This window comes from Ambystoma mexicanum, chromosome 1p (assembly GCF_040938575.1).
Source record: "Ambystoma mexicanum isolate Mex_15411 chromosome 1p, UKY_AmexF1_1, whole genome shotgun sequence".
In the NCBI taxonomy this organism is placed as follows: domain Eukaryota; kingdom Metazoa; phylum Chordata; class Amphibia; order Caudata; family Ambystomatidae; genus Ambystoma; species Ambystoma mexicanum.
The window spans coordinates 1122528286-1122542318 of NC_090921.1; the positions used below are offsets into that span (position 1 = coordinate 1122528286).

Sequence of the window (14033 nt, forward strand, 5' to 3'; positions counted from 1 at the left end):
TAGTAGAAATAGCAAGTGAGTGCGGACACACATGGTGATCACAAATGGAGATCAACCACACCTTTAGACATTTTTACAGCAAGCTCTATGAAGGTAACACACAATCCAGAGAAACAGAAATAAAAGAAACCCTAGAAGATATAGGACTATCCACATTAATAATAGAACAACGAGAAATGCTAGGTAGCCCCCTCACCTTAGAAGAAATACAAGGAGTTATCACCTCACTACCCACGGGGAAAACGTCAAGTAGCGATGTTTTATAAGTGAATTTTATAAAGAATACACAGATTTATTAGCCCCACAATTACTACAGGTTCTGGAAGAAGCATACAAAACGCGTGCCCTCCCAGACACAATGGAACGTGCCCCGATACTTCCTATCCTAAAACCAGGCAAAGATGGAAAGTTGTGCGAATCCTATAGGCCAATCGCCTTGATAAATCAGGACACTTAAATCCTCACAGCGATATTGGCAGAACGACAAAGTAATCACTACGCTGATCCACCTAGACCAGACGGGGCATGTCCCCATTAGGGCCACAACAACAAACCTGAGGCGACTCCAGGCAGTCATTGATGGGACACATGCTAGACCTTAAGGTTGCGCGGTAGCAGCACTAGACGCCATTAAGGCGTTTGACTCAATGCAATGGGAATGGCTGTTTGCTACCCTAGAACACTATGGGATAGGACATGGATACATGAGATAGATCTGCATTCTTTACTCACAAACATCGGCGAGAATCCGCACAGGTAAACATATCGCAGACCCTTTTCTGATCCCTAGAGGCATCAAACAGGGCTGCCCGCTGTCACCCCTATTGTATATCCTAGCACTAGAACCCCTAGCGATTTACATACGAGAATCATTTATAGACACAGGATAGCACAGACGGTACCACACACATCATATCCCTCTATGCTGATGATACATTACTGTATATGAACCACCCAGAGGACAACCTGGAGATGTATCTAGAAGTGCTAGACAACTTCGCACAATTATCAGGAATCTCCATAAGCAAGAACTATAGCAGGATGGGCAGGCATAACAGAACACCAACTCCCCAGCCTTGACATCTGATGGAACCCCCACACGTTCTGCTACCTGAACAGAAATACATGCCACAGCATGCAAGACACCCACCTGTCCAACACACTGGGGGCAAAAAAAGGCCTAGTAGCATCCATAAAATTCTGGGAGCAACTCCCCATGTCAGTGATAGGGTGGATATCGCTGATAAAAATGATAGCCCTTCCCAGACTATTTTACCACTTGATAAATGTACCGTATCTTATACCCAAGACATTCTTCAAAAACCTAAACACAGTGCTAAGCAGCTTTATATGGAGAAGGGGCCGAAAAAGAGTAGCCATGGAAATACTATGTAAAGACTATGCAGAAGGCGGCGTGCGCCTCCCACATTTTGAAGATTATTATTTAGCAGGCCAACTCCAACATGTAGGAAGCTGGCTGGCAGACACGGAAACAGTAGAACAAACTCCACTGAGCGGATGACAGGAAGAAGAACCAAGAGATGCAAAACATGTGGAAGATGATCGACTATTTTTTAATTGCATTTGTAAAACTTTAATAAAACAAATTTAATTTAAAAAAAAAAACTATGGGTAAAGACATTTACTAAAAAGGAACAGGGTTGGAGTTAGAAGCCATCGCTTCCAGAGTAATAGTTCTACAACGTCTTTCTTTGATTCTTTTGTTTTCTTTTGGCAGAGTGGGGAAAGTTTTTAGGTTACAATAGGAATCTGGAAAGAGAACTTGGTTAATTTACAGACTTCCTGACAAGCACCCATTGGACTTTCTTTTATGGAATATATCGGGTAAGATTAAGTGAATTAGATAAAAAAAGAAAACCATTACAAAGCCTCAGTGTCCGAGTCCTGATTCTGACCTACCACAATTGCTATAGACAGAGGGTTGGCATGCTGAAGACGGGGATCATGGGAACGTCCAAAAAAGGTTTCAGTCGCTCCACTGCTAAAATGTCTCACCCCCACACCTCGCCCCACCCAAAAATCCCCTCAGCACCTCACCCACCATCCCACCCCAGCACCTCACCCAATCTCGCTTCATCCCCGCACCTCACCACCCCAGGGCATTCATTCAAACCTGCGTACAGCACCACCTTATCCACCCACTCACCTGAGCATCTCAACCACACAACCGCACCAAAGCACATTAAACCCTCATCTCCAGCATATCACCACCCCACTCACCTTCACTCCAGTACCTCACTCAACGCACACCTTTCCCAAGCACCTCATACCACCCCATGACCTCACCCACCATTCCACCCCCATTCTTCCCCAAGCACCACTCAACACCTAACGGACCCACATAACCACAGCTCATTCAAGCCATGTACTTCACTATAGCACCCCCACAAAGCAGCTCTCTAATCAACCATCCTCACTCCACTCAACCAATCCTCACGCCAACCAACCATCTCACACACCCACTCATGTCAACACATCAACCTCCTTCACCACAGACAACACCCACCCAGTGACCCTCTGCCCAGTAGCTGCTCACATCGCCAAATCCCAGCCTAGCATTACACCTCACTTCAACCTGTCATCCCATCCCAACAAACTGTATCCTATCACCTCACCCCAACATCTGACCACTTAACGAACTAAAGTTCAACAACTTCAACGTCCCACCTCATCCACCCCACACTGAATCTCACACCACTATCTCACCGAAACTCAATGCACAACCCAACATTACCCCACTGTATCTCCAGACTTCACTTCACCACCAAACCTCACTGCGGCACAGACTCACTGCGGCACAGACTCACTGCGGCACCCCCCCCGCCCAGCCAACCGAACATCACCACTTTCCCTCTTGTACCACCCGATTTATTCTACAGCACTTCATCTCACATCATCCACCCTGTCCTTGCATACACTACACTACCTCCATGTTTTCCCACCCATCCCATCACCAATGGCTGACATCACCCTGACCACCATAGCTTAGACCAGCACCTCATTCAGGCAACCTGGCTCAACTGAAAACACTTTCCACCCCCATATTACATCAGCACAACACCTATCCAAGATCATCCAAGCACCTCACCCACTGACTGTAACATAGCTCCGTGCCCTGCCAATCCCCCCCACCCCCCCAAGTTCACCAAAGCAGCCCATCCACCCCAAGCATTAAAACTCACAGCAGCGAATAGGCCACCTACCTTAGCTCGCACTAGCAATGTAGCTCATGCCAGCACTCATGTCACGTAAATAAAACACCGATTGTTTTGGGTCAGAATACTTCTGTATAAACTTTATTTTCCTTAGCGTGCGGGAGACAAACTTAAAACCCACTGATCCCTGTACATAAACGAGTAAGCTCAACCTTTTTACAGGGTTTGAATTAAAGATGCGACAAGCAGGTTGCTGAAACCAGCTATGGGGTGTTTGGCATCACCCAGTAAGCTTGATCTTCTTCTTGGGAACCAGGAACGAGTACATAGCATGCCGAAATTCTGACTTGTACACGAAATGCAATCTTTAACATTTTGTCCACCATATAATTCATTATTAGGTTTCAAATGTGTTCTAGATGTGTTTGAATGCATCGTTATACACATTCCTGAACACAAAGTTAATGTGACGTAGGTATGCTTGTATTCCACCAGTTGGCCTTGGGAGCCAACTGCAGCTCCTAGTATCGGTTGGTGACGAGTTAACCAGACTCTCTTTGGCTAGAAGCAGGAGCTAAATAGCTCTGATCAATTTGGAACCCTGTGTCAAGGTCGATCCTTTTATACATTTGTGATCATACAGGATACCTAGTTAGTGGATACACACAAACTCAGTGCAAGGTCAATGATGACTTTGAAGCCCGTCCTTGAAAACTATCAAAAGCAGGGAGGACTAATCAGTTTCCACCCTCTTCAGGTTCATGGTGTGTAAACAGTCTACAATTCCAATTGTGCAAATGTGGTATAATACAAAACATGAAGTTAATACATTTTTCTTCTCTTCGCTTTAACAGCCAACAGTTTAAAATGGATTCCAATCATTTGGGCCTTGTGCTAGTAGGTAGGTGTCCACACGATAACCTTTTTCAAATTCTGTATTGGATTGCCAGCCCCCATCAACTCAAGTCACCACCGTAAAAGCCCCCCAGGTACTTTGCAGAGCAATGCAATCCAAAATATATAAGAAAACCCCATTGTATAACAAGTAACTACAGCATGATCCACTTTCCTGATGTGCCAGAAAACTATTCACCAAATGTCTCCTTGCGCATTTGACATCCCAAGGGAACTCTAATAATCATGTGCAACTGGCATCACAAGCGGGTTTTGAAGTGGCCAATCACTTTGAGCAAATAGCTGGCTCTTGTCTTCCTGATGAAGAAATGTGCTAAGGGAAAGTGAACTTCTGTCCTTTGCAGACTTCGCCACTGCCTTTAACTGGGCGAACGGCAGAAAGCTGTGGAGAAAGCGGATGGGTGGAGACATTCCAAAGAGCCACCTATTACCGTGGCTCTTTGGAACCGAATCATTATTGGAACATATGTACTAGCCCCAATAACTGTCGAGATAAAGAGAAAAGTGAGAGATCATGTAAGAATCCTTATAACTGGCCGAGCAGGACATTGTCTATAGAAGCATCAACTGTATTGAAAAGAGCAAGAGAGGAATAACTTCAGAAGAGTTAAACAAGGTGTCAAAGAAACGAGAGAGAAATTGAAGAGCCCTATTTCTGAACTGTATGAACTGATCAAAATAGTTACCAAGAGCTTTCTACCCTTAAGATAATAAATTGACAGTGCTGAAAAGCAGACCACAGGAGAAGGGAATTATTCTCCTGTGTCTAGGTTCTTTTGGATAGTGGTAGGGACAGAATCGCTTCGCTTTGGACAGAGGACAGAATCTTTCTTTTGACTCCCCAACGACTGACGAGCACCCTAGTTAGTTTTGTGTCAGATAGGGGACACCCATAGCTTAGGGATAGTCAGGAGTTTTCTTATTTTTGTTGAATAAAGTCAATAGAATGGAAAATATATGTCTGTCCTTCTGGCTCGCAAAAGTGGACTAAAGAAAAATCACCAGTTAACTTGTGTAAACTCCAGAATAAGAAAACCAATAGACGTAATTATATCTAATACAAGATTACCAACAAAAAGGGCTTGCATAATCCAATGAAAAAGAAAAAAAAAAAATCAGTCGATTTGTAAATGTCATGATTCGAGAGTAATGTATGGTCTTCTGCTTCCCAAGGAGTCTCAGCAAGGGGAAATTGAAAAGTCTCTTGTGGGCTTATATGTGATGGTTCAAGGTCAAAAGGAGGAAGCTGGCCTGGAGTCTCTGGTTCTAGCAAGTAAGGTTTTGAATGTTGCAGACAGGTCTACATGGTAGCAGGATCCATGAACGGATGCAGGGGCTTGTGTCCTCTTTAAATCAGTTTGCTTTTTGTTTGAGGATATCACTCCGAAGACAAATCTCTCATTTTAGGAGTAAATATGTTATTGGAATAAATTGTACAGATGTACATTTTGCCTACGTTACTTTTATGTTTTTGGAGAAAGAATTATGTAGGAAGTTATGCCTTTTTTCTCTTTTTGACTGGAATTGATGGTTATTTTGTGGAAGGTTACCTGGTTGCCAAAACACGATAAAAAATGCATTTATTTCTTAAACACATCTGTCAAGGTAGCGGAGGGCTCAAGCTGAAAAGGTTAGCGTACAAAGGAGTATTTCGTTTAAAACCGACGGCTCTGCAACATATGAATTTTTAACAAGGTTTGTACATGTATCTAAATCAATAAGGCATAGCACGAAGTAAGTTGTTAAACCATCACTACTAAACGAGTAATGTAAGGCACAGACTGCAGCTATGCAAAATGTATATTGGATTTACATAAGCGGTTACAAATTATGCATTACTTTTTGTTATTTCTCTAAACCTTTCTATTTGTATCTCACTGAACTGGAAATTATGAATAAATAACATGAAGTTAATTGAGCAATTAACTTAATGTTCTATCAATACCTGAAATGGTAAAAACAAGTTGAGTTGCATTATGGTTAAAAGTTATAAATGGCGTCTCAGTAATCCCTTGAAAAGTGATCTTGCTGTTTGAAACACACTGTGTGTGACTTTCATGCAATTTTCAGATGCTGAAAGGCTCTTTATTTCTGAAGTAATTTGTGCATGGTGTCAGTTAAACCAAAGTTGTCAACACAGTTTGCCCCAAAATATTGCACGCCTACATAAAAATAATTCTGATAAAAAGATGTTATACGAACATGCTTAGGAGCCTACGTGACATTTCTACAGTAGAGCCAATCCCGATTCAAGAGGTTCAGTTGTCAAAGTTAATTTTAAGAAATGTTACAGCAGGCACTCACCTCTGCAGCTGTCTCATTAGCTGATTCAAGGCTTCCTGGAGCGGAGTTGGCTCCTCTTTAAAAGCAAAGATAAAAAAATAAAAACACATGACAATCAAAAGCACAGCTTGGAGTAAGAATTTTACATAAAACAATCTTCTGAAAGGTAGTCATGCATTAATTGTAGTATAAAACTGCTAGAACTTTGTCAAACCTGTAAACCTTTGTAGGATATTTCGTGCTAGCAGCATTTGAAGAGAAATGCAAAGCTAAAAGGAATACGGGACGTATCATCACTTGCATTTTCAGTATTCCAAACAATGGAGACCAGCAACAAGGACTTACAATATGCTCATCAGGATAAATTTAGGTTTGCTGTGAATTTTGTAGATGCATCCACATTTTAAAGAATACACAGCCGACACTGGGAGAATGCAAATAGGTGGGGTATATCTGCAACGGGTTGCAATGAGTACCACAAAACTATGCAAACACATGGATAAAGCTGCAGCCCATTTGTGCTGATAACTTGATGCTAGTAAGTGACTTTAATGACTTCGGTCCTTTTCACCACGATTATTAAGGAATACCAACAGACATTAGGAATGCATAAAGATAGAAATGAATAGTACTCAAAAAGGAGTATTTCCCACTACAAAATCCTATCTCGAATGAGACCATAAAGCTTATAGAAATTTTGCATTCGCAAAAAATGAAATATGTAACTTTGAAAAGTGCTGCCAAATGTAAAACACGTTGCTAGAAAAGTACACAAATTAGAATTGTAGGCATCAAATGTAGTCCTTTGTGATTTTTCTGACGGACAGATCGATGTCAATTGATATCTGACGCAGTAAGCACCAGCGCCCACAATGTTTAGACATGAGTAAATCATGCGCCCCCTGCGTCAGATGAATTTGCCAATCAGAAGGACCTCCAAAATGTTATTTTGTAGTTTAGAGCCACATTATTCTCTTTTTATTGCAGGAAAACCGCTAAACTATATACCAATATATCTTGGCGAGTCCAATAAATACATCAACATTTAAGCCACCGACCTATGGTTCTTGACTTAGGGTGTCACATTTCGCAACACCGAGTATTTTATTAAGCTCTTCAGTGTTTCCTGGGTGGGATATGGGACAGGGGACAGGGTCCATTTTGAGAGGAGAGGCATTACAGAGAGGGTTTGAAGGTATGCTTGGGTGTGCACCTGTTGGTCAGAGTGTAACCCTTAGAGGATGTTGCCAGGCTGGACAAGGCCCTGCCTACAGTGCATGATAAGAGAATGGAACATTATAGAAGCTGTGCACTTCTCATTAGTGTCCATGTGCTTGTATTGTTATTGGTAAACTGCACTAATGCAGGGGCTTGATTGAATCGTGAGGCTGAGGTGGTATGATGGGTTAGAGTATAGCAAGTAACAGGGATAGTGTTGATGAGGCTGGCAAGGAATCAAGGCAGTCAGTCACAGAAGGATAGAGAGAAAAAGTGATGAAGACATTGCTCCATAAAGAAAGGATATTTGGGGTGTAGAGAAATAAAGTGTCTCTCTGTGGCCCATCACCGTTCACTGAAGAGCGCATCACAAGAGCTGGACAAAGTGCTTAAAAACATTCAGAAACACTGGCAGATAGAAACTACCCTGTGTGAAGAGGGTCCAGTAAAGCTGTATGCTGAAAAGAGATGCACGGTGAATAAGATACACTGCATCAGCCTTTAAGAGACAGCACCTCATAGAAAAGTTGTTGGATAAAGAGATCCTCAAGGAAAAGCGATTTCCAAGCTTTATCTCCATGATCGGCCTATGAGGTGAGACTCCAAATACTGTTAGGGTTGAAAAATCAATGTCTTCCAACAGCCAAGGTGCACTCGGTGTTTCCCTGCAGAGGAGGGTTCCCGTTCAGGGATCCATGGTTGCATACTTGCTCCTAGCTGTTGTCCTGCTGACAATGGATCTGTCCATAGTAATTTAAGATTCGAGATTGTATCACCGTATTCTTGGCAAGGGATGTTTGCAGTTGAATCCATTTTCCCTCCTACCAGAGACAGTGCATAGTGGAGGGCAGTGAATGAGCGAGTCTAAACACCAATGCGTGAAGCAAGGATTTGAGCTGCACACTCTTTATTCCAGAACCCATGCAAGGAGGAGGAGGAATTGAGCAGTGTGTCTGTGTATCCACTGCAAGTCAGAGTGAAGAGGTGCTGGATATGCAAATGTGTCAAAGGGGGGTCGGGCAATCTCTCCAGCACGAACACAACCCAATTACCTGTTCTTGGGTGAATAACTCCTGGGAGAGACTCTACCAAGTCTTTAGCTCACTGTCCCGTTCACAGAGAAGAAATTTCCACCCAAAAACAAGTCAATGGGCTGTGTTCGTACTGGTAGAGAGTTTCCCAGACACCCCTCTGTTGTGAATATATGAGATGGGGTTGGAGTTGTGGGTGCCTCGCAAAAAGGATCCTCTGTGAGGAGGGCTTGAACTGTGTGCTTGTTGGTTTCTATAACCTATATGATCTGTAGATCTGTCTCATCCTGCATGCTTGGAGGGTTTGCCTCATTCTAGGATGCTGTGTGAGGAGGCCTGGAGATACACATTTGTATAACCCGATAATCTATGAGAGGAGGCACTGGAGTAAGACCGCCACCCCCAAGATCCTGACAGAGGAGGGTTAGAGGTGCTGTGATGTTAACTGAATTGTGACACTATGAACCACGGGTATGAGAAAAGTCTAATGTTTGGGTGAGCTTTAATGGCATACTAGTGGGAGGGTGCTGTGTAATGCCACAGCATGTTGAACTGCATCTGTCCGGTCTGAATGTGGCTAGAATGCGTGACCTTAGCTGCCTTACTCAGAATCACCCGCAAAACAGGGCTTCAAGAGTTAAACGATGGGTGGAACATGTTATTAAAGGACATAACACTTCACCCAGCCAACGTTGTTGCAGCACCTAAATCAAATAAAACCTCAGGGAAAAAAATCATGCCACTTATGTGAAGACTAAAGAAGATCAGCATTGATCACCACTATCGCAGCAGCCAGCAAGCTTAATGAGTCAATTGGGATTAGGTAGACATAGCGCTTGGAAGCTACACTGCTATGAGGAGGTAGAACGGGTTAATCAAAGTGTTGCAGGGAACATTTTGCAAAAGTATTCAGAATAATGTTTACGTTTTTAAAATGGACAGTGGTCTTGGGCCAAAGTTATGTAGTGATGTATGGCCAAGGACTCAGGAGACACCCCTAGAAAAGGAAGCCCTTTTATTCTTCTACAATACAGCAGCAGTAAGAATCGGCATTAAGATCAGCACATAAGCAGTATATAGGCACAACCAACGAACATCTAACCTCACAGCCGGCCTCTCACTCTAAAAACATTTAGGCAGCTCATACAAGAATACTCACATAATATAGTCAAGCAAGCGTGCAGCACAGGATACAAAAGAGCAAAGAATAATATCACAGGACAACCTCTCTTCCCCTAAGGACACAGAAACCAAGTAGGAAGACACAGAAAGTGACTGTTGAAAATACTCCTGCTCGAGTAGTGGCAAAAGTTCCTATTCAGCCGTAGACTACTACTAAAAAAGCTGCTCGCAGTCTGCAGAGCGTGGCGCCAGAAGCCTGGGGCACAAAAGGTTGCGCACACAAGAATGCTATGCTGTGCTGCGGGCTTCCGGCACATCGCTCTCCAGAGCGCAGAAGGAACACAGACGCAGGGAGCGGGAGGCCGGCTCCCGTGGCAGGTAAGTGGGGTTGGGAGCGGGCAGAGGGTAGTGCGTAGCACAGGGAGTTCAGGGGGGGGGGGGCACCCCTTCCCCTTGGCAGGGACTGAGAGAGGCCCGTGCACAAAAGGTTGCACCATGCGGAATGCAACCTTCTGTGCTGCCATCACGGGTGGGACCTTTTGTGCGCTGCCTATAAACATAGAACCAAAACAACATATCATAATGGTTAAACAAGAAGTCTGGTACAGAACGTGGGAAAGTCCACCTTAGGTGAGGGGGGTTGCACCTCTTAGTTTAGGCCTGTTCTACCCAAAGGTTTGGTAGCTATGACTGAGCAATCAGACTTGATCTAAAGAGGGAGAATGGCTGTAGTAAAGGCACACAGTACTTCGAGCATACACTTAGCTCAATGAAACATTGACACATTAGAAGTTATATAAAAACAGTGATTTATCTTATATACACTAAGGTTGTAAAAGTAAGGTAAGTAAATACTACTCAAACAATAATTCACAGTGCGATAAAAGATATCGCACTTCAAATCACAGAATAAAAGGTAGCACCATTTAAATCAGCTAAAAAGTAGCACAAAGTTAAGGAAACTATTAATACTTAGTAGCAAACATTAGACCAACTCGTGCAACTTCAACTAACCCTGCTCATCCCAAGAACAAATGGGTCCTTTTCTCTCCTCCACCTCACCCTACCTGTGGTGTCCCCCAGGGCTCTATCCTCTTGCCATGGCTCTTCAGCATTTACCTGGGCCCTCTGGCCCTCCTGATCTCCACCTTCCCCCATTTCCAGTGCTATGCAGACGACACACAGCTCTCCTTCAGCCTACCATCCTCTACCTTCTCCCTGATCCTACCTTTACTTTCGAATTTATACTGCGCAACCAGTTACCCGTGGGTTTAAGGGCGCACATATAACGGATTGGACATACACTATGTCAGGGGCGGTTTTAGTCCCTGCGACGATCTGGTTGGGAGCAGTTTCAAGAATTTAGCAGAAAAGAAGTTTTCAATTTTTTTCTTAAACATGCTGGTCGATTTGATTTCTCTTATATTCCAGTCTGTCCCATGCTATTGGTGCGGCTATGCTAAAAGCTCCTTTGAGCACTTTACTGGTTTTACAATGACATAACTTTAGTTGGGATGTATTATTTGATCTCGAATGCCTCTGGTTCTGCTTCTCCAGTAGGCATTCCCTTAGATATACTGGCATTAACCCCAAGGTACATTCATGAGTAATCAGTGTTAAGACGGATTTCTGAACTCTGTCCTGGTGGTGCAGAAGTTCAGAAGGCCAACCTAATTACTTGGAACAGGGTAACCTCTGGACAAGTTCAACCAATCAGGGTAGCGATCGCGGCGGTCAAGACTAGGTCTCAAGAGGGGTGAGGGTGACTGAAAGCCCGCAATGAGCACACAAAGCAAGGACACTTACAAACTACTCCAAACAGGTGTTATATTAAAAATATATACACATTTATTCCAAGGCCTTTAAAACAATGACCGTAGCGAGAAATCACAATACAACTCTAGTAAACCAACACATACCATACCAATACAATATATATACAAATACAAACAAGTCTCAAGCGTTAGATGCACGAAATGTGTAGTCCACCTAAAAGGGAAGGAAAACAGGCAGTGCGAAATAATGCTTAGACCCAGTCCGCCTTCAGAGGCACCTAACTAAAAGGAAGTCCGAGCCCTACGAAGAGTGGAGCCTTGTGCTCAAAAGTACCTGCACACGCTGGTGCCAACAGGCAAAAAGGGGAGTCTCTTCGAGGGAAATCAGGCAGTTCAGTTTAGTGCACAAATGAAGAACAGTTCCGCGACTCAAGCGCAGCCTCCACTGTGGGCAGAAGCAGAGCGCGAGTACGGAAAGGCGTGCTGTTTTGACAGCTGGGAAAAGCTATGGGCTCCTGCAGGAGGGCGACCAGTTCCTAGCTATGCTACTCACCGGTCCCCGATGCAAGCAGACCCAGGCTTCTCCGCGTCAGTTTCAGTCGCTGGCAGGTTCAGGAGAGCAGGGGACGTCTCGTCGTCGTGTTGATTCTGCAGCAGCAGAGTTGAGTTAAAGATGTCCCAAACGAAGTGAACCCGCACAGTTTGTTACCACAGCAGGGCAACGGAGAGGCCGTGTGTATCTCAGTTAAATGTACACTACTCACTTCAGACCTGGGAACGCCAAGTGTACGAATCGTGTGAGAGTGACAAGGACTAGAAATACTACACAACCTGGCGGCGGTTACAGAGCAAGACTCCTGTGTAGGCTCGTCAGTCTGCTGGATGGCCCAGAGACACTTCCGAAGGCTTACGAGCAGGAGATGGTGAAGATGCCAAGAATAGCTGTTCCCGCTATTCCAAGGGTCGAAGTACCAGTACAGGCCTTCTGGTTCGATCAAAGGTAAAAAGGGTTTCACAAGGTGACAGCAGTGCAGAGGAGCAGTCCTTCAGCAGGTCACCAGCGATTCCTCGGTTCAGCCTCTTGGTTGCAGGATACTTGGCTCCTGTATTCCTTTGTTCGTGAGAACTCAGGAGATCGACATGGTAGTGGTGTTTCCAGCCCCCTCTCATCCACGGTTCCCTTTGCGCCAAAACGGAGGGGACCCAATGGGAGATCCGCTCATCAACACTCACACCATACGTGGACCTATCACGGACCACGGTGGTCCCAGGCATTCACACCACCCTAGACTCTCTGGCACCCAGGATGTGTATTGGGACAAGACATCCCAGCCCACATCCTGGAGGCACACACAAGGCCTGTAGAATTGCTTGCACACCTCTGCACATTAATAGGTAGACGCCGAGACCATACTACTCACTTGTGCTTTCATGTTTAAGTTTTGGTCCAGTGTTATACCTAGAGTTTTTAACTTTTTTTCTGTACGTCTAACTTATCATTGGCAATGGTGAATCTGTTAAACATGGGGTCTAGCTTAGCCAATTTGTTTTCCTTGCCGACCACCATGAGCTCAGTTTTTTCGTTATTGAGAGCCATGCCATTTTGTACTATCCATAGACTTGGTTAATGCAGTTTTCATCCAGACTGAGAACCGGTTAGTGGGATGACACTGCGTGTCGTCAGCATAGTTTGTAAAAGTGATATTATTTTGTGCCTGAAGAGCGAAGAATGGGAACATAAAGAGGTTATATAGGGTTGGCGAAACACATGCCCCCTGCGGCACTCCAAAAGGCAGCACTACTGGATTTGCTTCAGCTTCCCCGCTAGCCACTCTGCATTGTCTCTCACTTAGGAAAGAAGTAATCCACTGTGTTGCCTGATCTGAAAATAGGGAAACCTTTTTCAACTTGGTTGTCAGAATGTCATTGTCCACCAGGTCAAAGGCAGCGGACAGGTCCAAGATCATTAGTAGCGATACATGACCCCTATCCATTCTTTCCAATAGCTTGGACTTCAGATCAAAGAGCAAAGTCTTGGTCCCATGAAATTGCCCAAACCATAACTGGAACTTAATGAGGATGGAATGGCTCTGTTAGGATGTAGTGCAATTTGGTTGTATGCCACCCTATCCAGGATCTTGAGAAGGAAGGGTGTGTTAGTAATTGGTCTGTAGTTAGTAGGGGTAACTGGACAGAGACTCGTCTTTTTTAGAAGGGGTGTGATCCATGCTTGTTGAAGTCCTTGGGGAACATGATTTTCCTCAAAGGATGTATTTACGAATTGAGTGAGCGCTGGTAGAATAATATCAGGGCACTCATTAATAATCATTGCCGATCAGGGGTCTCCTTTGCAGCTGGTAGCTTTCATTTTCTTAATGTCCTCTGCCAACTCTTGTTCGGTGAGAAGTGGAATTGCTGTGAGGTACTCGCGTTATCTGTAATCTGAGTGTGCTCTAGGTTTAGCTGATTGAGGGTAACATTTTTCACTTCAATACCCTTTTTAATAAGTGCCA

The 14033-nt window shown here is 44.2% G+C and overlaps 1 protein-coding gene across 2 annotated transcripts in view; it reads right to left on the minus strand.

The window, feature by feature from the left end:
* BRD7 (bromodomain containing 7) overlaps window positions 1-14033 on the minus strand; it is a 718458-nt gene that overhangs the window by 600268 nt on the left and 104157 nt on the right. For both annotated transcript variants that reach the window (XM_069604773.1, XM_069604774.1), the window contains exon 4: window positions 6396-6450. In XM_069604773.1, coding sequence (XP_069460874.1) covers window positions 6396-6450 — 55 coding nt within the window. The remainder of the gene's footprint in view (window positions 1-6395; window positions 6451-14033) is intronic.